This window comes from Rattus rattus, chromosome 12, assembly GCF_011064425.1.
Source record: "Rattus rattus isolate New Zealand chromosome 12, Rrattus_CSIRO_v1, whole genome shotgun sequence".
Taxonomy (NCBI): domain Eukaryota; kingdom Metazoa; phylum Chordata; class Mammalia; order Rodentia; family Muridae; genus Rattus; species Rattus rattus.
This window is the reverse complement of record NC_046165.1, coordinates 22,935,194-22,958,140: the sequence shown is the minus strand read 5'-3', so window position 1 is coordinate 22,958,140 and position 22,947 is coordinate 22,935,194. Positions and strand designations below refer to the sequence as shown.

General features: G+C 42.6%; 1 protein-coding gene across 1 annotated transcript; it reads right to left on the bottom strand.

The window, feature by feature from the left end:
* Nucleotides 1-9,275: 9,275 nt before the first annotated feature.
* Nucleotides 9,276-16,219, bottom strand: Commd6 (COMM domain containing 6). The gene is made up of 4 exons (XM_032917917.1): nt 15,981-16,219; nt 15,880-15,891; nt 12,592-12,744; nt 9,276-10,096 (listed from the first exon to the last, which is right to left on the bottom strand). Exons 1-4 carry the CDS (start codon nt 16,089-16,091, stop codon nt 10,046-10,048), a joined length of 327 nt encoding a protein of 108 aa, XP_032773808.1. The 5' UTR covers nt 16,092-16,219; the 3' UTR covers nt 9,276-10,045.
* Between the last annotated feature and the right edge of the window lie 6,728 nt (nt 16,220-22,947).

Sequence of the window (22,947 nt, the reverse complement as noted above, 5' to 3'; positions counted from 1 at the left end):
CGCCAATGGGGTTTTTAATGTCTTCTGAAAGTCTTGGGTCTGTGGAGGGGCGCCCAGGAAGCAGGATATCATTTGAAATGTAAATGAATAAAATGATGTATATAAAAAAGAAAGTCTTAAACTAGTTAGGAAACTTGTTAGAGAGCTGGAGAGACGCCTCCGTCATTAGTAACACTTGTTGCTCTTGAAAAGGACCCAGGTTTGGTTCCCACCATTCACATGGGGGCTAAGGGTTTAGCTCAGCGGTAGAGCTTGCCTAGCGAGCCGAGGCCCTGGGTTGGGTCCCCAGCTCAAAAAAAAAAAAAGAAAAAAAAAAAAAAAAAAAAAACATATCACATGGGGGCTAACAACTATCGGTAGCTGCAGTTCCAGGACACTCTTGGAAGTCTTCTTCTAGCCTCTTGGGGCTCTAGATGCAGGTGATACACAGACATACAGTCAGGTATGTCTCACACACATACACTTCAAAACATAAATAAACTTTTTAAAAACGAATTCTCTTAGAGACATAACAATAGCCTTGCTGTTGAACAGGACGGCCTCCTACATGGAAGGAAAGGAAAATACTTTGTACGGCCATGACTGTGTTTAAAGTCTTAACAATAAACGCAGAATGATAATAAGTTGTGGCATGGCTTTCTGATTTTCTACTTTTTTTAATCTCAAGGAAATTTTTATTCGAGTTTATAAGAAGGAAAAGATCTCAGCGCGGGCAAATTTTAAGTCTTGGCAGCTCCCCAGGGGAGGACAGTGGAGAAGAGAAGGGAAAAGCCCATGTTGTCTGAAGTAAGCAGGCATGGAGGTCAGACTTAGAACAGCAGGCAGACCCAGGCTGGAGAGGAGACCTTTAGATAAAGAGGAGAAAGACGTGTTGTGGAAAGCATGCTTAGAAAAGAGGTATAGAGGAGAGAGAGGAAAGCTACACTCTTTTGAATGGTTCAGAAGAGGGAGCAGACTTATGAAACCACACGGCCGCACGCTATCGGAGACTGCCATTACACTACAGTCTTGAAAGTAACTGTTTTTGGAGGGTGATGGTGAGTGGCTTTTGTCTTAGTACTTGGGAAGCAAAGGCAAGCACATCTCTGTGAGTTCAAGGCCAGCCTGGTCTACAGAGCAAGATCCAGGACAGCCAGGGCTACACAGAGAAACCCTGTCTCAAAAAGCCAAAATGGAAGAGAGAAAGAAAAAGAGAAAAGGGGAAAGAGAGAGAGAGAGAGAGAGAGAGAGAGAGAGAGAGAGAGTTAAAGAAGAAGAAGAAGAAGAAGAAGAAGAAGAAGAAGAAGAAGAAGAAGAAGAAGAGGAGGAGGAGGAGGAGGAGGAGGAGGAGGAGGAGGAGGAGGAGGAGGAGGAGGAGGAGGAGGAGGAGGAGGAGGAAGAGGAAGAGGAAGAGGAAGAGGAAGAGGAAGAGGAAGAGGAAGAAGAGGAGGAAGAGGAGGAAGAGGAGGAGGAGGAGGAGGAGGAGAGAAGAGGAAGAGAAGAGGAGAAGAGAAGAGAAGAGAAGAGAAGAGAAAAAGAAAGAAAAAAACTTGACTTTCTTTCCAGTTCTTTTCATCTTTGTTTTGGTTAGTTGGTTAGCTGGTTGGTTCATTGGTTGGTTAGTTAGTTGCCTGGTTTCATTCTGGTTTTTGAGACAGGATCTTACTATAGATTTCTAGGTTGCATAGACCTCACTTTGTAAACCAGGCTGATTTCCCAAATGCAAAGATTATAGATGAGTGCCACCCTTTTGTGTACATTATTAATTTTCTTTTATTTATCATGTTTGACGCAAGGTCTTGGTAAGTGATGTAGGTATCCTCAGACTCACAATCCTCTTGCCTCAGCTCTTAAGTGCTGGGATTATAGGTCAGGTATGTATTGGGGTTCAAGAATCGCCACAAAAACCACTCAGACCCTGCTCTCAGTTAAGTAAGAATTGCTTGTTTTTATGGACACTCCCAAGACTCATCCATCAGGGTCACAGGCTAGACTCAGGAGCTAAGGCTGGACCTTGAACATTTCTCAGGGTCAGCTTATAAAGAAAAGAAACCACAGTGAGCACATGTTCAGATGCAGGAAGTGTTGCCTGGTGGTCATCTCTGGCTCAAGCTATTTTGGCTAACTAGACAGAACAGACCTTTATTTGATTGGTCCTAGATGGAGATTCTGTTTGTCAAATTTCTCAAGGTTAACCAACCTCAGAACATACAGAACATAACAAGGTATGTGGTCTGAGTGAAGTTATTTTTTTTGTCAACAATATGAAATAGGTGGCGGGCAGGCATGGAACAAAATGGCCACAGCTATGCTAGGGGGGGCAGGTCTCAACGGTATGTACCACCACAGCAGGCTGTTTTCTGGTATTATTCCCTACTCGTACGCCAGTGAACTAGGACTACTTGCCTTCCACTCTGCACCACGACATGTAAGAGTCCTGAGCTCATTTAGAATGATCCCTCTGTCAGCTTCTCAGTACACAAAACGCTTTGATGACTTTAGTCGAATCAGTGCTTGTCAATGATCTAAGTATAAAACCACTTTTGGAAACCTGCCGGAGCCAAGCAGGTATCATTCTGCTGCCAGTGTCCCTGAGTAGCTAGGTTTTACCAATCCACGTGTCACCAGTCAAAACATAAATGGTCTGGAGCGAAACCTACTTCAGTTCCGCAGCATGTATGATTCAGCCTGATAACGTGACATAAGCTGCTGTGTGAACAAACGTATGTATAAGCTGACATGCTCTGGTCTTTAGGCCTTTCATAAGACATGGTAATGTTCCAAAAGGTAAACAGATTTTAGTATGGAAATTTTCATATAAACACAAAGTCAGTAGTATTTTATCCCAAAGAACTTACTGTCCAACTGCTGTTAATCGGGGATGACTTGTCACCTGAGCCTCCCTTACCATCCCCTCAGTGGCTTTTGAACAATGCCTACCATGGCGGCTGAAATGATGTTTATTTATTTATTCATTTTCCAGACAGGGTCTCACTGTGTAGCCTTTGCTGTCCGGGAACTCAATTTGTAAACCAGGCTATCCTCAAACTCAAAGATCTGCCTCCCTCTGCCTCTGAAGTGCTGGGAATAAAGGCCATTATGACCAGCTGATCATAATTATTTTCTTAAAGCAATATAATACAGTTGTCATAGCCCAAGATAACATTTGCTATTACAAATCTTGTCACATGACTCCTTTTGTAGTCTGCTTGAATCAGAATTTAAATAAGAGCTGTGTGTTACCACTGGTGCACACTCTCTTCTTTCTTGCGTTGTTATTGCTGTTGTTTGTCAAGGCATGGTTTCTCTGTGTAGCCTTGGTTGCCCTGGTCCTTGTTCTGTAGATCAGGCTAACCTCGAATGCACAGAGATCCACTGCCCTCTGCCTCCCAAGTGCTGGGATCAAAGGTGTGTACCACCACTGTCCAGCTGAACACTCTTTTAATCTAATAATTCCTTCTCCCTGTCTTTTACTTTTATGCTTGTTTGAGTGCAGTAAAGAATTTGAGCAACTCAGACTTCTATCTGACCCCATAGAATACCTTGGATTGCTACAGTGGGGGGTAGTCAAACGACAGTTAAGCAAGAACAGAGAAGTACAGTCAAACAATGGAAACTTATAATCATCACCATGGTTAAGGTGAATTAAAAAAAACCTTATTAAATTTTTCAAATTTTTATATTTATTGTTAATTTATGTGTATGGGTGTTTTGTCTACATGTATGTCTGTGTACCATGACTACGCCTACTACTCTGAAAGGTCAGAAGAGCTTCTCAGATCCTCTGGGCCTGGAGTGACAGTTGTGAGCTGCGTGTGGACACTGCGAAGTAGACACAAGTCCTTGGATACAATAGCTAATGTAGGTGCTGAGACTGCCTGAGACCCTGGGGAGAGCTGTTGTTTTTGTGTGGCCTTTGATGTCTTATTCAGATGTGGGATTTCTAAATCCTATTGTATTTCTACTTTCAAGGAAGTTGGTTTTGTTTGGTTTGGTTTTTTTGCTACTCTTACCCCACAGTATACAGTTCCAAGTTTTCCACATCTTCATCAAACACATCTATCTTCTTTATATTTTCCATACTGGCAAACAGAAGGTAATATCTGTCAGGAGTCTGATTTACATTGCCCTGATGATTAAAATGTCTTTTTATATGTTATTTGCGTTGGTTGGTGTTGCATTTTCTTTAAAGAAATGTCTCAACCGCCCACATTTTTTATTTTGTTTGAGACAGGATTTCTCTGTAGCTCAGGCTGTCCTGGAACTTGATCTGTAGACCACACTGGCCTCCAACTCAAGAGATCCACCTGCCTCGGCCTCAAGTGCTGGAATTAGAGGTGTGCACCCCCACCACTCAACTCAACTGCCCACTTTTAATTGGATTATTTGCTCTTTTGCTTTTAGGTTGATGGATGTTTTTGGATTCTCTGGATATAACCCCACTTCCAAAATGTATACCCTTTAACTGTTTTTCCTTATTTCATAGCTTGGCTTTTTCCTTGGATCATTGTTTGTAGTCCTGGTGTCATTTTGACATAAGATTATTCATTCTCTTAAGGATAGCGTCCATTCTCATGGGACAGCAACTCTACTGGAATAGGTAAAAATCGATTTTATAAAGTGCTATTTGAAGTTATGGGGTCATGGAGCTTAGGACTTAAAGGATGGTTGGTTCTCTCAAGTCAGGGTTACAGGTGATACAGTAATGTCCCTGGAGGCTTTCAGAAGCTTCTACATCCTGCTGAGGTCCCCAGATGACTGTATTTTATATCTCTTTGACTGACAAGATGTGTAAATGCCTTCCAGGATATAAGAACTGGATTTCTAAGTCAGACTACCTAGGTCTGTGGCCCATCTTGACCATGAAAGCATTAGTTGCATTTTCTTTTCACTCTGACTTGGGCATTTGTTAAAAAGGATAACAGTACATACTTTAAAGGGTGGTGGTAAGAATTAAACTTTGTAAAGTGTTTGGAAGGTGCCTGTCACATAAACAATGTCTAAACGCTATCAGAAATGAGAGTACCAGTGATTTGCTCTAGCTCTCTAACATGAGTATTTTTTTAATCTATATTTTACCCTCATTTTTTTTATCTTTATTAACTTGAGTATTTCTTATTTACATTTCGATTATTATTCCCCTTCCCGGTTTCCAGGCCAACATCCCCCTAACCCCTCCCACTCCCCTTCCATATGGGCGTTCCCCTCCCCATCCTCCCCTCATTACAGCCCTCCCCCCCAACAATCACGTTCACTGGGGGTTCAGTCTTGGCAGGACCAAGGGCTTCCCCTTCCACTGGTGCCCTTACTAGGATATTCAATGCTACCTATGAGGTTGGAGCCCAGGGTCAGTCCATGTATAGTCTTTGGGTAGTGGCTTAGTTCCTGGAAGCTCTCTCTGGTTGGTTGGCATTGTTGTTCATATGGGGTCTCAAGCCCTTTCAAGCTCTTCCAGTCCTTTCTAAGATTCCTTCAATGGGGGTCCCGTTCTCAGTTCAGTGGTTTGCTGCTGGCATTCGCCTATGTATTTGCTGTATTCTGGGTGTGTCTCTCAGGAGAGATCTACATCTGGTTCCTGTCAGCCTGCACTTCTTTGCTTCATCCATCTTATCTAGTTTGGTGGCTGTATATGTATGGGCCACATGTGGGGCAGGCTCTGAATGGGTGTTCCTTCTGCCTCTGTTCGAAACTTTGCCTCTCTATTCCCTGCTAAGGGTATTCTTCTTCTCCTTTTAAAGAGGGAATGAAGCATTCGCATTTTGGTCATCCTTGAGTTTCACGTGTTCTGTGCATCTAGGGTAATTCAAGCATTTGGGCTAATAGCCACTTATCAATGAGTGCATACCATGTGTGTTTTTCTGTGATTGGGTTACCTCACTAAGGATGATATTTTCCAGTTCCATCCATTTGCCTATGAATTTCATAAAGTCGTTTTTGATAGCTGAGTAATATTCCATTGTGTAGATGTACCACATTTTCTATATCCATTCCTCTGTTGAAGGGCATCTGGGTTCTTTCCAGCTTCTGGCTATTATAAATAAGGCTGCTATGAACATAGTGGAGCATGTGTCTTCGTTATATAACATGAGTATTTTCATGTTCAATACAAATGCCACTCCTGGGGGTAAAGTTTCGTTTTCTAGTTTACACATTTCCTTATACAACAGTCAGGAACTTGGTGTCTGCACTCATGGAGAGACTGAGATGAACTAAACAGGTAAAGGGTGTCAGTGGGCAGGTGAGTGCAGATCCAGGAGGGACATACAAGGCATTCTCTTGCTGTCAGCAAGCAGCTTTGGGGCCCTAGCTTGAAGTCTAGTATAAGAGAAGAGTTGGGGCTCACCAGGTTATAAAAAAGGGAGCAGGGATATAGGATAAAAGGTAGATTCTCATATCTCCTTTTAGATTAAGATTGTATTATTGATAGAAGTTTAAAGTTATTTCGTCCAATTCTTGCTTAATGTATTTTACCTATGCAATTCATTTTAAAATGTAAAGTTCTAGTCTTATGAAAGCTACTATTGCAAACTGTTTAGAACTTAGAAAAGCAAGTTAGCAGTCACCTATAAATAATCTTACGTGTAGTCTTGTTGGGTACTAGTTTAATTACAGAAATAAGCTTTATTTAGCCTAAGTTTCAAAGTTAAGCAGAAAATAGCTATCATCAAGCAATGTTTGTCCACTTAGATAGACCGAGATAGGTGGTCCTCAAACACTTCAGAGATCTAGAGAATATGGCATTTATGATGTTTAGCTCCATTCCTCGTAATGAGCTTATGGGCTTCCTTACAAATCTGTTGTCCCTTGTCCTTCAGTCACTCACCTTTTCCCACGGGTTCATCCCTAAGTCAGCCTCTGAATACAGCCCAACTGTCGTACAGGTCAGCGTAGGCAAGGCTGCACGAACTACTTCTACCACAGTCCTTTTCCCCCTACACTTTATTTTGATCATGTTTTATTTTCCCTCAACTCCTCTCAGATCCTTCCCATCTTTGTTCATGTTCCTTCCTTCTCAATAAAACAAGAAAAAAAAATGAAAACCAAAACAAACAACCAGTAAGACGAAAACGTTGAAAGAAAAATGCAAAAGCTAACGAAAACAAAGCAAGGAGAAACACATGGAATTTTGTGTTGGCCAGCGTCTCTGCAGCCTGGCCTGGAGTTTGCGGACACACTCAACATCACATTGCTCTTAAATCAACCCTTGGGTGCTCTCTCTGTTCCCAGTCTGTGTGTTCAATTCTATTGCTGCACCTAGCCACTCCCGCTGGTACCATTACTTACGCCATCGGGGTACCAGGCATGCAGAGAGGGGGAAAGCATCCCTTCCAGGACCTTGACTTTGGGTTGAGTTTAATGAAGAAGCTCAAACCAGCTCTGGACGCCCCAGAGCATGCAGGATGAGCAGGACGTTGCTATACACGTGTCTATCACTCCCAAGAGTCTCACAGCTGTGTACCTGGACTTTTCACCTTGGGCAGACTCATGTCCCATCTTTAAGGGCCATTTAGGTGTCTTCTGTATGTTTCCTAAGCTTGTACAACACCCAGAGGGTGCATCACTTGTATCCTGAAATAGGAGCGAGTGTCAAAGGTAGGCGTTAGGTCAGCATCCTTTAACAAACATCTTTTTCGATGCAGCTTGCATAGGTTTTGCCAAATTTCAAGTTATCTGATTTTCTCAAAATTTCCCCCTTCGGTTGACTAACCCCTATAGGATGCCTTTAGCAGTCCACTAGTCTCTTGTGTATTCATCCTCCACATGTGCCCTCACTGTAATGGAAGAAAAATTACTCGTCCCCTAACATTTGTTCTTTCTCACACTGTGGGACTTTTATTTCGGCCAGTCAGGCTATTATTTGGAGGAAGCCTCTGGTGATATAGGCTCCATCGTTTGTTCTTTGTGACTTTTTATCATTTCAGTACCAAAGACAGGAGAGGTTGAAAAATGCTAAGGAATGATTTATAACCAAATCTGAATATATTTTGGGTATTTATAGCCAAATTGTACTAACTGCAACCTAGTCATATGGTTCTCGAGTCCACCTGATAGAGGCTGGGAGATACAATCTCCTGAGAGGTCTAGCTGAAACAACGTATGAGGTAACATTTTCTCTTCTTTCTAAGGGCTTATCCCTGGACTGAAATTTCTATATAAGGCCTAACTGTTTTGCAAACCAGGTACCATAGGGGCTGGAGTGATGGGTCATCAGTCAAGACTACATGCTGCTTTTGCAGGGGATCCAGGCTTGATCCACACCAAGACATCCATCCCTATCTCCTGTTCTAGGTGATCTGATCTCCTCTTCTGGATCAGAGGGTTCTGGTTGACTTTCCACCAATGTGAGAAATTTGTGGAGACTCAGAAAGATGAAGAAAGCAACCGTTAGCTCACCACAGGTGTGGTCGGTAACTTAGTTACTGTTTTATTGCTGTGAAGAAACACCATGGTAGGGGCAAGTTTTACAAAAGAAAGCATTTAATAGAGGGCTTGCTGGCTGGGCAGTGGTGGCACATGGCTATGTCCTAGGACTTGGGCAGGAGAGGCAGGTAGATTAATGAGTTCAAGGTCAGCCTGGTCTACAGAGTGAAATCTAATGCAGCCAGGGCAACACTAACTTAAAAAAGAAAAAAAAAAAAAAAAAAAAGATAGAAAGAAGAGGGTTTTCAAAGGTAAGTCATCATCATCATGGGAAACACACACACACACACACACACACACACACACACACACACACACACACACACACACACACACACACAGGCGGGGCAGGGGGCCGGGAGGACAGCAGGCAGGCGTGGGGTTGAGAGCTTATATCCTGATCTGGAGACGTGCAGGTAGAGAGACACTGGACCTGGCAAGGGTATTTGAAGCCTCACAGCACCTCAGTAACCTCCTCCAATAAGGTCACCCGTGGTAGTCCTTCCCAAACAGTTCCACTAACTGGACATGGAGAATTCAAACATATGGGTCTATGGGGACCAATCTCATTCAGAACAGCACAGTACAGCAGCCTGGACAACGGCAGAGATGTGTAGATACTACTGTGGGATGCTCTAATGTAGATACTACTGCGGGACGCTCTGGTGTAGATACTACTGCGGGACGCTCTGGTTTGTGCTGCCCTCTGCTAATTACTGGTGATGCATTTTCTACAAATAGCAGCAGCAGAAACAGCCGAATGCAAAGCTAATGTAAGGAGAATTGGTTTAGTTTAACCTGATTACATATGTCTGAGGAAGAGAGCCTTATTCTTCTCACTAATTCAATAATTTCTTTAATTATTTCATGAGGCATGTCATAAAACTGAATTTGTAAAGCAGTTTTAATCAATTATTACTTTCTTAACTTCATATAAATTCTAGACAAGATTTTATTTATAGTTAGTTGTTATCAGTAAGATTTGAAAATTTTCTAATACACAGAACTGTGTTTGACTTAATAATATCCCTACTCATCTGTTTATGAAGATATAACACATAATTTATACACATTAGTGGTCAACATACTCACTTTTAGCTCACTGACCAGGCTAAATATTGGTCAGCTCTAAAATAAGGGTTTATCTGATTTTTTTAAAACTTATTTTTAAAAATTAGAAGTGAAATCATTTTTTAAAAAAAAGATTTATTTATATATGAGTACACTGTAGCTGTCTTCAGACACACCAGAAGAGGGCATCAGATCTCATTACAGATGGCTGTGAGCCACCATGTAGTTGCTGGGATTTGAACTCAGGACCTCTGGAAGAGCAGTCAGTGCTCTTAACCACTGAGCCATCTCTCCAGCCCGAAATTCTTTTCTTAATTATTTTTACTCTATATGCATTGGTGTTTTGCCTGCATGTGTCGGGGCCTCCAGAACTGGAGTTACAGACAGGTGTGAGCGTCCATATGGGAGCTATAAATTGAACCTTGGACCTCCGGAAGAGCAGCCAGTGCTCTTAACCTCCAAGCCATCTCTCCAACCCGAGAAGCCAAATTTTCACTGTTTAAATATCCTGTGGTCCATATGCAGTGCTCTTTTGGAAGGAAGAGTCCATCACTTTAGAATCATGAATCAGTTCTCACACAGTCTCAATTACAGCAGCAATTTCCTTGAACTGTCTGTAGAAATTCTGGAGACAAAGGAGAAAATATTAATTTTGCTTTTAAAGGATATTTATAAAGTTCCTTTAAGTAGATCTAATCAGGAGATATATAGTCAGTATTGTAATGTTACATTCTTGGTAAAGATCATTGAAAAAAAAATTCCTAGGGGGTTGGGGATTTAGCTCAGTGGTAGAGCGCTTGCCTAGCAAGCGCAAGGCCCTGGGTTTGGTCCCCAGCTCCGGAAAAACAAAAACAAAAACAAAAACAAAAACACTCCTAGGCAAGAGGGGTCAGAAAATAGAGCCAAGTTGAGACAAACTCCAGGATGACCATGTCTACAAAACAAACAAGAACTGTCTCCTCAAGAACACATTACACATTACACGTGTACATGCTCCTGTACACGTGTCTCAGTGTCCATGGGGCAGATTCAGAAGACCACGAATATCAAAATCTACAAATGTTCAAATCCCTTACATGTATACATGGTAGTCGCATGTAACATCCACGTGTATGTGCTATTTGCCACATTGTAGGCACAGGCATATACACACAATGAAATCACTCAGCTATGAAAGAGGAAAGCCTGCTATTTCCAACCCAAGTGAAGCCAGAAATTCACTTGCTAAAGACCAACCAGACACAGCAAGGCAGACACTACATGGTCTCAGTCATATTAAAGACACTGAATTCACAAATACAGAAAATTGCAGGTGGTTGTCAGGTGCTGGGGTTGGGGCAAGAGAGAAGATTTTGAATAAAGGGTGCTGACTTAGCTGTAAAAGTCCTGAGGATCTAATGTGCAGAATGCCAAGTATGATTAGTAATAGCATATTGCTGTGAGAGATTGTGAGCATAGAATCTTCTTAAGAATTTATAAGATTTGCATTGGTGTGAGTGGCCAGATCCCTTGGAACTGGAGTTACAGATAGTTGTGGGCTACCATCTAGGATTGAACCCAAGTCCTCTGAAAGAGCAGCCAGCGCTCTTAAACACCGAGCCATCTCACCGGGCCCTGAGAGCAAAGATTTTAAATGTTCTCAGTGCCTACACATTCACACACACTATGGCTAGTAATGCATATGATAATTACCTTCATGGACACGGTCACTGAATAACACATATTTTTTAGTCAAATCACATTGTGTACATTGAAAACATAAAATTTTTATTTGTCAATTATACAACAACAGTGCTTCAGGGGACAGGTGATGAATTTACTTATTTATTTATTCCTGAAGAGAAAAACCTGTAGAGGTAGAATGAGGGAGAAGGGCCAGCCTGTACACGTGCATACCTGAGACACTGAGCTGAGCTCTTTAACAGTCAATGACTACACAATCCACTTCCTTGGCCCGTGGCCCATTCCTTCAAACACTTAGCAACATTACTGAGAACAGAGATGTGTGGTCTTGTCTATCAAGAACCCCTTAAAACCCAGTTTATAGAAGAGGAACTCAGAAGTCATGCAGTGGTATGGGAAAGACTTTTCCAGAGTTCATGGTGGGGAGGGAAAGCCTTGGCTTAGTGGTAGAGCACCTAGCTAGCATGAGCAAGCCTCTAGGTGTGACCCATGTCACACACAAATACAAAATAAAGCTCGGGGCTGGAGAGATGGCTCTGTAGCAATGAACCTGCTCTACCAGAGAACTGGGTTTGATTTCCAGGGGCGCTGACATGGTGCCCATTACAACTTCCTGAAACTCTAGTCCCATGGGGTCTGACGCCCTCTTCTGGTCACTGGGTACTGCATGCATGCATGTGGTGCACAGACATACTAGCTGACCCATATATCCAAAATAAAACAAGTAACAATAAAGGAAATCCGTGACCGAAGCATTTCTATTCTCTTTCAAAAAAGTGACTTTTTATTTCCATTTCATTTACTATGGCTGCTTTTCTAGAGCATTCGACTGTCCTTCGAGAGCTAACTGCTTTAGCTACTGAAGGTCTCATAGCAAACCAAACCGAAATTGCACACGCCAGTTAAATCGGCTAACAATGTGCGTCTCTCAGCATATACACTCAAGAGGACATCAGACTTGGTACTCATTCCCATTTCCTGCCTGGGGAAAAAGGTAAAAACAATAGCATGAACGGCCTAAGTTTAAGAATAAACTACTGAGTTACTTAAGTCTCCAGCTAATAAGATTGGCCAGCAAGTACTTGATCTAAACTGTGTTTGTAAATGTCAGCCTAAGACTTAATGTCGACGTTATTCAAAGAAAAGATTAGTTTTGCTTAAAATTATCAAGCCTAAAGAAAAATAATAAAAAGTTACAAAGTAGATATCCTATAGAGAAGGTGAAGTATTCCTGAATATATCCACTGAACGCTATTACAGTAATTAAGTGGTAAAAGAAAAAAAAAACCCTTAAGCTCCCAGAGAAAATAACTTTAGAAATGACTACATGTAAAGTACATCAACCTGCAAGTAAATGAATTTTCCTTTAAGAAGGGAGAGTGCATACAGCTTTTGAACCAGCGGTGACACTTAAATTCAGTGAGTTGAACCACAAACCTGAAACTGTGGGATTGTCATTTCGATGGACTTGCTGCTCACTTGGCCAGAATGATCTGCCACCTTCAGCATCACTGCCACGTACGGATACTTGAGAGATCTGCAGCTGTCGGAGCTCACAGCCATGCCCAGTTTCCACTGAAAATCTACAAGCTTTAACACAGCAGTGCAAATATCCCATGAGAAACACCTCTGCCCTGAACAAATGCTGCCCTCTGTCCCCAGTCTTGTATTCGCTTCGGTACTGGTCACAGTACAAGAAAATACCTTCCTTTACGTGGGCAAGCAATGGTCAAATGGCAAAGGAGAAAACACAGGGCATAGCAGAATCAGAAAACAAGTGAGAAAAGCAGAAAGTCAAACAAAGAAACCCCGTGTCTACCCGATGAGTAACTGAAGTAAAAGGGGTAGAAAGTGGCTTTTGCAACAGGCTAAATGTCTGCTCTGCTTCAGCGTTCTGGAGCATTTTTAACCTTTCTTCTATTCCATAGCCAAGTCCTAAAACAGAAGCGGGAGATATGGTCCTACAGTTGCATGAAACCGGACCATTGCTTCCTCACCACGGTATCCAGGTAAAACCCACTATTACAATGGGGTGATGTGGCTTTAGATTGCATCAGCCCTCATGACAGACACATGCCAGGTGACACACTATGCACGTGCTCAGTGCCTTACCACAGGATTATAGGTTATTATTTCCATTTTGCAGATGACAAAACCCAGTTTCCGAGAGCTCGGGTGATGGGCTCACCGTCACACATTCCAGGAGTAGAACAGAAACCCAGGTCTGTTGGGCGCCGAAGATTCCAAACTTACGGACTACTGATTTAATCTAGTTCCTATTACATATTCTTCAGTGTTATCCTGGCATCAAACAGAACTGGATAAATGCAGCTCTTGATACTGACACTAAAACACACGTGGAAAAAAATTGTCTGTCTTATTCCAAAGATGAGGTGGTGCCTGGCGCTCAAACTACACTTACTGATTGATTCCATCTTTTGCAGTAAAAATAATGAGTGCCTCGTGGCATCACTCCTTTGACAAACACAAGCAGTGCTAACTTTTTCGTTTCTAATTATTAGGACTAAGTGATAACTTCCAAGGTCCCTATACACCAAACTAGACATTAGAAGTTCATTGCTTTTCACAAATAAAAACATCTTTTTTTTAACTCCTATTTTTTTGGGCGCATGGACGTCAAATGTCAAATTGAATTAAGTTTGTTTTCTGCTTCACCATGTGTTCCAGGGATCGAACTCAAGTCATTACGCTTGGCAGCAAACACCCAGTGAGCCAACACCCTGGTCCTCCAATTTCCCTCGTAATTGTGTGAAACTGTTCATTACATGGTGGTTTGGTTTTTGCTTTTGGAGACAAGATTTTTCTATAAAGCCCAGGCTGGCTTTACAATCATGGTGGCCTTCTGCTTTAGCCACCCAGATACTAGGACTGCAGGTGCATACATTGACCTTGGTAGATTTACTTGCAACATACTGTATAGTTTGGTTTTTGTTAAGTTGTGAAACTTGTTTAAAATTATATTTTTCACCTCTTTGTGCCTGAACTATGCACACACACGAAAAAACTTGAATCATGCTTTTAAATTTCATTATTAACTCTAAAAGTCTTGTAAATTATCTTGGCTTTTCTTGTGTGTACAGGACCAACCACTGGTGAGTGACTGTATGGAAGGGATTTACGGCATACTCATCACTCAGATACGTCCATGTCCTAATCACAGAGACTTTCTCCATGTGAGAAAGCAGACATTAAAGATTTAACAGAATTAAGATCGTGGGCTGCATTTTCCTGGGTGTGCTCCCAATGTAATAAGAGTTTTTCTGGAAGGAGACAGGGTTGGAACCATGCAGAGGCTGCAAACCAAGAGAGGAGGCAGGCTCTAAGAACAGGAAAAAACAAACAAGAGACCCTCCTGCAGCCACACCACAACTCTTCCTTCACCTTGGCCCTGAAACTGGTTTTATACTTTGACTTCCAGAACTGTAAGGGATAGATTCATATTGCTTTAAGGTAGAAGTTTCCTAATACATACATACATACATACATACATACATACATACATACCTACCTATCTACCTATAGCACAGTACAGTTCAGTTCCAGGGCCTCTTTGATGGAACATATAAAACGAGAGGACAAAATAACTTGAGATTGAATAGTAATAGTAAACCAACAGTTAGTTCTGGCTGGAGACATGGCTCAGCGGTTAAAAGCACTTGCTGCTCTTCCAGAAGACCAAGGTTCAGTTCCCAGCACTTACATGGCAGCTTACAACCGTCCATAACTGCCATTCTAGAGAATCTGAGGCCCTTCTGGCTCCAGGGACCCCATGTGTTATGACAGACAGATAAAAAAAAAAAAAAAAAAAAAAACAAAAGCAAAAACAACAAAAGCCACTAATTTCATACACTGTTGGGGCAAAGCAGAGCAGGTTTATCTGTGTCACAGAGTTCCTTTGCAAGAATCTCACAGCAACAGCAAGATAAGCAGGAGAGTTCTAAGTTCTAAAACCAGCTACTTGTGAATGCCGGGGTTAGAGGATCACAAGTTCGAAGCCAGTGTGGGCTACAAGCTAAGTTTAAGGCCGGCATCAAAAGAGAAAAAAAAAAAAATCATTTGGAGACAAGTACTAGTCAGTTGACACTTCTCCCAGCTCCTGCATTCTCATAATGTTTTAACGTCAGCATTTTCGTATATTTATGTGAACTTAGGTAACTCCTGACTAAAACTCCCAATTTTCCGTCTTGGAAAAACTGGTAGTATTAATTTAGAAAGCCAAAAATCTTATTTATCCCTAATGTAACACAGGAAAGGTTAGGAAAGTTATAGTTCATCTTCAAAGTAACTTCTTCAAAGAAATGGCTGAGCTTGATGTCTCACATCTTTGATCCCAGCGCCTTCCAGAGGCAAAGGCCGGTGGATTTCAGATAATGTTCCTCGGCTAACCAGGGCTTTTTCAGTGAGGACCCCTTCCCCAAACAGACAGACAAAGTTAAAAGAAAAAGGGAAGACGCTATCTTTTGCAAACGTTAGCAATGTTTTTGTAGCCTCACCTTTTTGTAAAGCGTCGTATTCCTACCTAGAATAAAGGCTGCCTAAAAAGGTGGAACAACGCTCGGCTGACCTAGGGCAGGGCAGTTAAATTACAGCCGCCAGCGGCTAGCCCTTCGGGTGCCAGAGGGAAGCGCAGCCCCGGGAAGGGTCCGCGAGCAGGGGCGGGGGCCGCGCGCACGCAGCGGCGGACCGGGCGGGGCGGCCACTCACCTGGCCGGTGACCTGCAACGGAAGCAGAGACACGATTTAGAGTATCGCCGTCTGAGCGCCAGAATCCGCCCCAGACACTTCTCCTCCCAGCCCGTACTTACCTCCGACTTGGCGTCCAGCACCGGCTCCCGGTACTGAGATTCCTCCATGGCCAGAGTGGAAGTCGCAAGCACGGGCCAGCACTTCCGCTTCCGGCCCGAGGCCCCGCCCATTCACGCTAGGTAGAGGAAAATAGGTTTCTATGTAATTCTAGTTTGTTCCCATTTAAACATCAGTTTTAGGAGATACTGAGAGAGAACTGGGGAGACAGGCCAAAGACGTGGTCCCCCACTCTAAGAAGGGCCTCCCTCTCTGCAAAACCTGTAGTGATTCTGTAGTGATGTACAGGGCTTGCGGAGTGTGGAAGACCATAACTGCAGTTGTTTCGATGGGGCTGAGTTCACGGGCCTAGCTTCTGACCTGGAGGAGGGTGGAGCCTTTTTTAAAAATAATAGCAGACTATTATTCCAAATTTCGACCCGATTTCAGCAGCACCCTCTCGTCCTGTTTTCTCTTCTGTTGACCCCAGATGCATTCTGCATAGAATATCCACGCTGTTTTTTTTTGTTTTTTTTGGGTTTTTTTGGTTCTTTTTTTCGGAGCTGGGGACCGAACCCAGGGCCTTGCGCTTCCTAGGCAAGCGCTCTACCACTGAGCTAAATCCCCAACCCCTCCACGCTGGTTTTTATTCCCCTGCCAATATTTTATTTAGAAAACAACTTGTAAATATTTTCAGACAAGTTGCAAATAATAACCATCCACATTTACCGAGGGTTACCGCGTCACTGTACAAATTTGCTTAATGCTGACTACAGACATAATGAGTATTTCTTACATCCACGAGCACAAGACATAATGAGACTTATTCTTTTGATCCCTAAAGTTCCAAGTAAGGCATGAAATAGCTGTTGTTCCTCAAGGGCTCTGGGACTGTTGGTAGGGACTTAACATTTTACATTTTTTTTTTTTTTTTTTTTTTTAGGGATTCTCAGTTTTTAGAGACTATTCATATCCATTTCTTTGTGTCTTCACCACCACTCAAAAACCAAATAGTAAAACCACGCCTCATGTTAGCTAATCTAACTGGCCAATTTTCCCTTTGCTTTGCTTTTGATCCCTGTTTTTAAGGTTTTAATGGATAACAAGGTATAACCAATGATCTAGAATAAGGCATTAAAGTATATGACTGAAGTTACGTATTCTGAACAATATCTCTTACAGTTTTGTTGACCAGAGATGACATCTTTGCAGGCTGAACATCTTTGGAGTTCCACTTGCCACGAAACAGCTCTCACAGGATTGTTGAACTGTACTCGCTAAGGTACCTACAACGAACACCATCTCTGGCTAGTGTTATTTTTGGGCTTGCTTAAATGTACTAATTAGCTTAGGGAAAGAATCCCTGAATGAAAGCAAGCCTTCACCCATGGAAATAGGATGAAAAGATAGAACAGTATTATAAAGTCAGTTGACCAATGCATTGGTTCTGGTTATTAGGATATTTTCCTTTTTTAAAAATCACAGGATTTCACTAGGAAACCCTGTCTAGCCTGAGATTCACTATGAAGACCAAGCTGGTCTCTAACTTACAGCGATCTATCTTCCTCTGCCTCTTGAGTGTTGGAATTAAAGATGTATATCACCATACCACAAAACATGCCCTATATACATATAACCCTGAGAGGCCAAGTCTTTTAAATCCAGACTCCATTGTAGAGAACCTGACCTAAGTTTGAATTCAGACAAACTAACAAGCTAGCATTAGTTTCCAAGTTAACCTCCAACAAAACCCTAGCCTAGCTCCAATCTCTAGACTAATCCTCAATAAGACCAGCATCTTCAGGTTATTGCCCAACACATCTGCATCCCCAGGTTACAAGCCCACCCCCTGCCTAACGACCACCAATGCAGAGGAAAGCCGGAGTTAAGTTTATGATTGACTCCCAGCACCAGCCAATCATGTTAAAAGCCATGATAGCTCTCCAATTAGATGCTTAAACATCCACCCCTCTGCTTGTAGCTCCTAATAAAGCCTTGCCCTGATAGATACTGGGAGCTCCCCACCACCAAAAACGTCCTGCGTGATAGCAGTGCCCTGGGAGCCCTCGAGCTAGCTGGAATAAAAAGGCCCTACTGTAATTGCATTGGATTGGCTCCTGTCTATTTTGGGGGGTATTTCAACCCTTCCCTGGCACTACACTCCCACCTGATCCTTACAAAATGTTCCCATAGCAGAATGGACGAATATAACAGATAACTTCTGTTAGTTTACAATATTTTACGTGGATCTTTTTAAAATCTTTTTATTTATTTATTTTTTTAAATGTATATGAGTATACCGTAGCTGTCTTCAGACACACCAAAAGAGGATATCTGATCCCATTACAGATGGTTGTGAGCCACCATGTGGTTGCTGGGAATTGAACTCAGGACCTCTGGAAGAGCAGTCAGTGCTCTCAGCCCCTGAGCCATCTCTCCAACCCCACGTGGATTCTTTTTATTTTATCTTAGTTTTTTGAGGCAGGGTCTCACTTTGTAGCCCATGCTGTCCTGGAACTCACTATTTAGACCAGGTTGCCTCAGACATCATCACACATGGCCAATGAATTTTTGATGATTATTATTCAATATGAGTGCCTCTTTCTGAAAATGAAACTCTTGAAAAGAAGCTGTGTCTGCAGAAACTGATTGGCTGACTAGAATTCCAGTACTGTAGAGAGATTGGAAAGGAGCAGTCCAAAGGCTAATTGTCTTGGACTAGTTCTAGCCCCCCCTAAACAGCCGTTCTCCACCCACTTCTGTGTCAGAAGGAACAACCTGTGACTTGACAGATGGAAACCTTGTAGAATCTATTAATTTAGCACACTCCTTGCTTCCACCAATCAAAAAGCTAAGAATGCCGTCCGATAGCATCTTGAGGCAATAGAACAGCTTCTCTCATCTTCACGTACCTGCTTCTGTGATGTGCCCACCCATCAGTGTATTCTGAACTTGCCTTGATTCATGGCATTGTTGTTGCTGCAGTTGTTGTGTTGTTGTGTAACACTATAGAACCCCATGGGACTTCTTTTATATTGGAACATGGAGTATGGGTTAAGCTAAATCTGTGTTACAGTACTTGGCCACTCAAAATGGCTCCAGAGTAAAGTAGCTTTGATTTCCTTTAAGACAAGAGCTGTGTATATGCACACTGCATACACACACACACACACACACACACAGAGAGAGAGAGAGAGAGAGAGAGAGAGAGAGAGAGAAAGAGCCGTTAGATCACAGACTTCTCTCTCTCTCTCTCTCTCTCTCTCTCTCTCTCTCTCTCTCTCGGGAATCTGGCCACATGCTCCTACAGCCTCTCCACTGGCTCAGAGGCCTGATAAAACAATGATCCCATTTGGCCTTGAGGTTCTCTCCCTCCCTGTGCAGCGGTGTGCAAGCTTAAGGCAACCTTGAATTGTCTCTATCTCCCTGCCTTGTGACTCCTGGTTCAAAGGCCAGGCCAGGTCACATAGTCTGCAGTTTATGCTCCCTCTGAGCGTTCCCCACCCCAGCCTGCTCCTGAAAACCTACACGATTCAGAAATTCCCTTTGTCCTACTGGGAATGCCTGTAGCATGATGACATCTATGCTAATGCTCTCCCACTGGAGGACCTCATCATGGCCAGGTATGACGAACCTATAACTTTCCTAATGTAATCCTTCTGAAGGTCTCCTTTCCTAGAAATCTCATTTCCTTTTATAAGTTATAGTAAACACACGGCAAACTGCTGTTTTCAGAACCTACATTTTCCAAGATAACAGAATTTACACAAGACTTCCCCTTACAAAATGCAGATTTTGGGGGTCCGTGACATGACTCGGTTGGTACAAGAGCTTACTGCTGAGCCTTTCGATTTGAATTTGCTCCGTGGGACCCCTGTAGTGGAAGAAAGAGAACTAACTGACGGTCACAAGTTGTCCTTTGACCTCCACAATCACCTATGGCACTAATGCATGTAACACACACATTCACTCAATAATTTATTAAAAACACAAAAATGCAGATTTTCATGAAATGAAAAAAATCGCCATTATGTATCCATTGTTATAGCTTTTTAAATTTTATCTTGATGCAACGACAATATAGCTAGGATATATAAATCAGAAGGCACTTTCGGAGCGTTCAATAAGCCCCCTCCCCCAGTGTCATGCACTCTTGATGTAATGAAGGCTACAGTGGGATGGAGAAGACAAAAAGACATTTTCCCTTCTAGTTAAGCATTTATTTTAGTTGTTCTTTTAAGTCCCCAGTAATACAGATCTAAATCAAACTAGCCTAACCCAAAATAGCAGAAATTACTATCTCAACAGCTGTGGCCCTGAAGCGTAGGGTGGAACACACTGTCGTGCCAAGAGAATTGTGAGACTTGCATAGCAAAAAGAGCCCAACCCCTTGGCTCCCACCCTGGTTTGGCCTCCTGTCTGTGTCTTGGCTCCATTTTCTTTGTCTTCTCCCTTGGTTCTTAGGGCAGGAGGATGCGACTGTAGACAGGGATGACCAGTGTCTTCGACATCACAGTCATGTGACTAATATTCCAAGAGGAAAGAGGAAGCCCTAAGGGGAAGCAGAAGCTGGCCTTGAATCTCAATTCTGAAAAGAAAAAAAAAAAATCTGATGAACAAACCGAGTCGCATACCCACTCCGTGGCCCACTATTAGGTGCATTAGTTTGCGTCTGCTTTGCGGCCCCTGCTGTGTCTAGAAAGCATATAATTACGTGACTGTTAAAGTCACTAGCGTACCAGAGATGAGAGAGGGCACCGGAAGGAAAGATGAGGATGACTCAACCCAGCTTAGGTTAGAAGATGCTAGGGAAACAAAACCACCGGAAGCCCACTAAACGCATCCACTAGAGTGTGCTGTGGTATCCTGAGCTGTCGGTATATGCAGTCTAAGTTGTCCACTTCCTAATCCATAGTCCGAGTAAGTTACATTCCAGCATACACAGGAGTGAACACTGCCCATCAGCTAGCCAGCTGTTACTCAGGTGACAGCAATGTGATGACAAGTGCCCTTCAATGGGGAAGAAGGAGGTGATGAGCTATAGTCACAGGAAGAGTTTGTCACCGTAAAGCAATGTGACAAAGACTCGCCTAATTTGCTGGCTTTGTAGACAGAAAGGAACTAAGAGGCAAAGAATGCAGGTGGCTTCCTGAAGACAAAATAGGGAAAGAAAATGGGTTGTCCTGTAATACAGATTACAAGAATATGATCCTCTGACATTTGAAAGGCCAGCGATGTCATTTCAGAATTCGGACCTCAGTCTACAGTATAGAAGCTAGCCCTGGCTTGTAGGATTAATGGGGTCCCACGTCTGCTCCATGAGTTTGACTGTCTAATTATTAATTTGCATTTTTAAATCATCCCTAATAGCTTGTAACTTGTATTTTTTTATCATTCCCTAACACTCTGTAATAGCAGCTTAAAAAAGCACTAGAACTTTATATAATACCTTTAAGAATTATATAAGTATAATGCCTCAGGTAAATGTTAAAAACACATATACACTATCGAGTGTTAAATTCTCGTTGTTTAAATTAGTAACTCCTGTGATGGCTCAATGGTAAATCCCTTGCTACATGAGCACTTGGGTTTAGATCCCCACTGCCTTTGTAAAACAGACAGGCACCACAGGACACAGCTGATCCCCAACAGTAGGAGGCAGAGACAGGAGGATTCTCAGGGGAGGGGGAGGGATTGGGGGACGGGACACGCCAACCTTCTCAAATCTGTGAGGGCCTGGCTCAAGGAGAAATGCTGCCTCAAAAACACAGAGGCTAGCGATTGAGAAGGATATCTGATGATAATCTCTGGTTGGTCTGACCTCCACAAACACACGCTCGCTCGGGGTTATGCACAAACACAAATTTAAAAAAGAAAAAAGCCATCAAAGCTACACAATATTGGTGGGAAGCCAACACAGTGTGAAGAATTACTGAAGTGCTTATATAAGCACTTGGGGTTGGGGTTGGCGTCACTTTAGCTTGCTCCTCTGGGTTGCAGTCCTTCCCTGTGGGGAATGATGGAGTCCAGAGACCAACAAAGCTGGTCACATTGCACCCACAGTGAAGAAAGCAGAGAATGAATTAAGGTGTGCATGTTAGTACTCAGCTGACTTTCTCCATGCGTTTCTCATCCAGTCCTCTGCCTAAAGAAAGATGGCCCCCATAATGGATGGGTCTTCCTACCATAAGGTAATTAAGATTAACCCCCCACAGACTTGGCAAGAGGTCTGCCTCCCAGGTGATTCTACATTTTTGTCAACTTGACAATTAAAACAAACCATCGCAGTTGTGAATCTTTGGCTAAATGGGACTTCCATGGTTTGGTTTGGTTTGGTTTGTTTGTTTGTTTGTTTGTTTGTTTCTTTCTTTCTTTCTTTCTTTTTCTTTTCTTTTCTTTCTTTTTTTTGAGACAGAGTCACTAAACGTAAAGCTCACTGATTTGGCTTGCTGGCCAGGTAGCTGCAAAGATTGTACTATATGTCTGCCTCTCCAGCACTGGGGTTATAAGTTCATGACACCACACCAAAGGTTTCTGTTTTGTCTTGCTTTATTTTTGAGACAGGTCTCACTACGTAGCCCTGGGTAGCCTGAAACTAGCTACGTAGACCAGGCTGGCCTCTTAAAGTGCTAGAATTAAAGGTTTGGTCTCTCAAGTCACACACATTTTTTTTTTTTTTTTACATGTGTGCCAGGCATTCGAACTCTGGTCTTCATGTTTGCACAGCAACAGTGTACTCAACTGTCCTCCTGGATTCCTAGCGTCTCCTTTAAAAGAGATATAAGGGGTGAATTGTCTGGCCTACGGGAACAGCGCCATTTTATTGTAGTCATCCTCTCTGATCATGTGTTGAGAATTATTACCTCATAGCGAGCACAGATGTTTTCAGACTGGGTGAGACCAGCGTGTCTTTACTTGCAAGGCTATGTTCAAGTTGACAGTTTGGCAGTACAGATGACATGGTACTTCACAGGCATCACAGTGACAGCT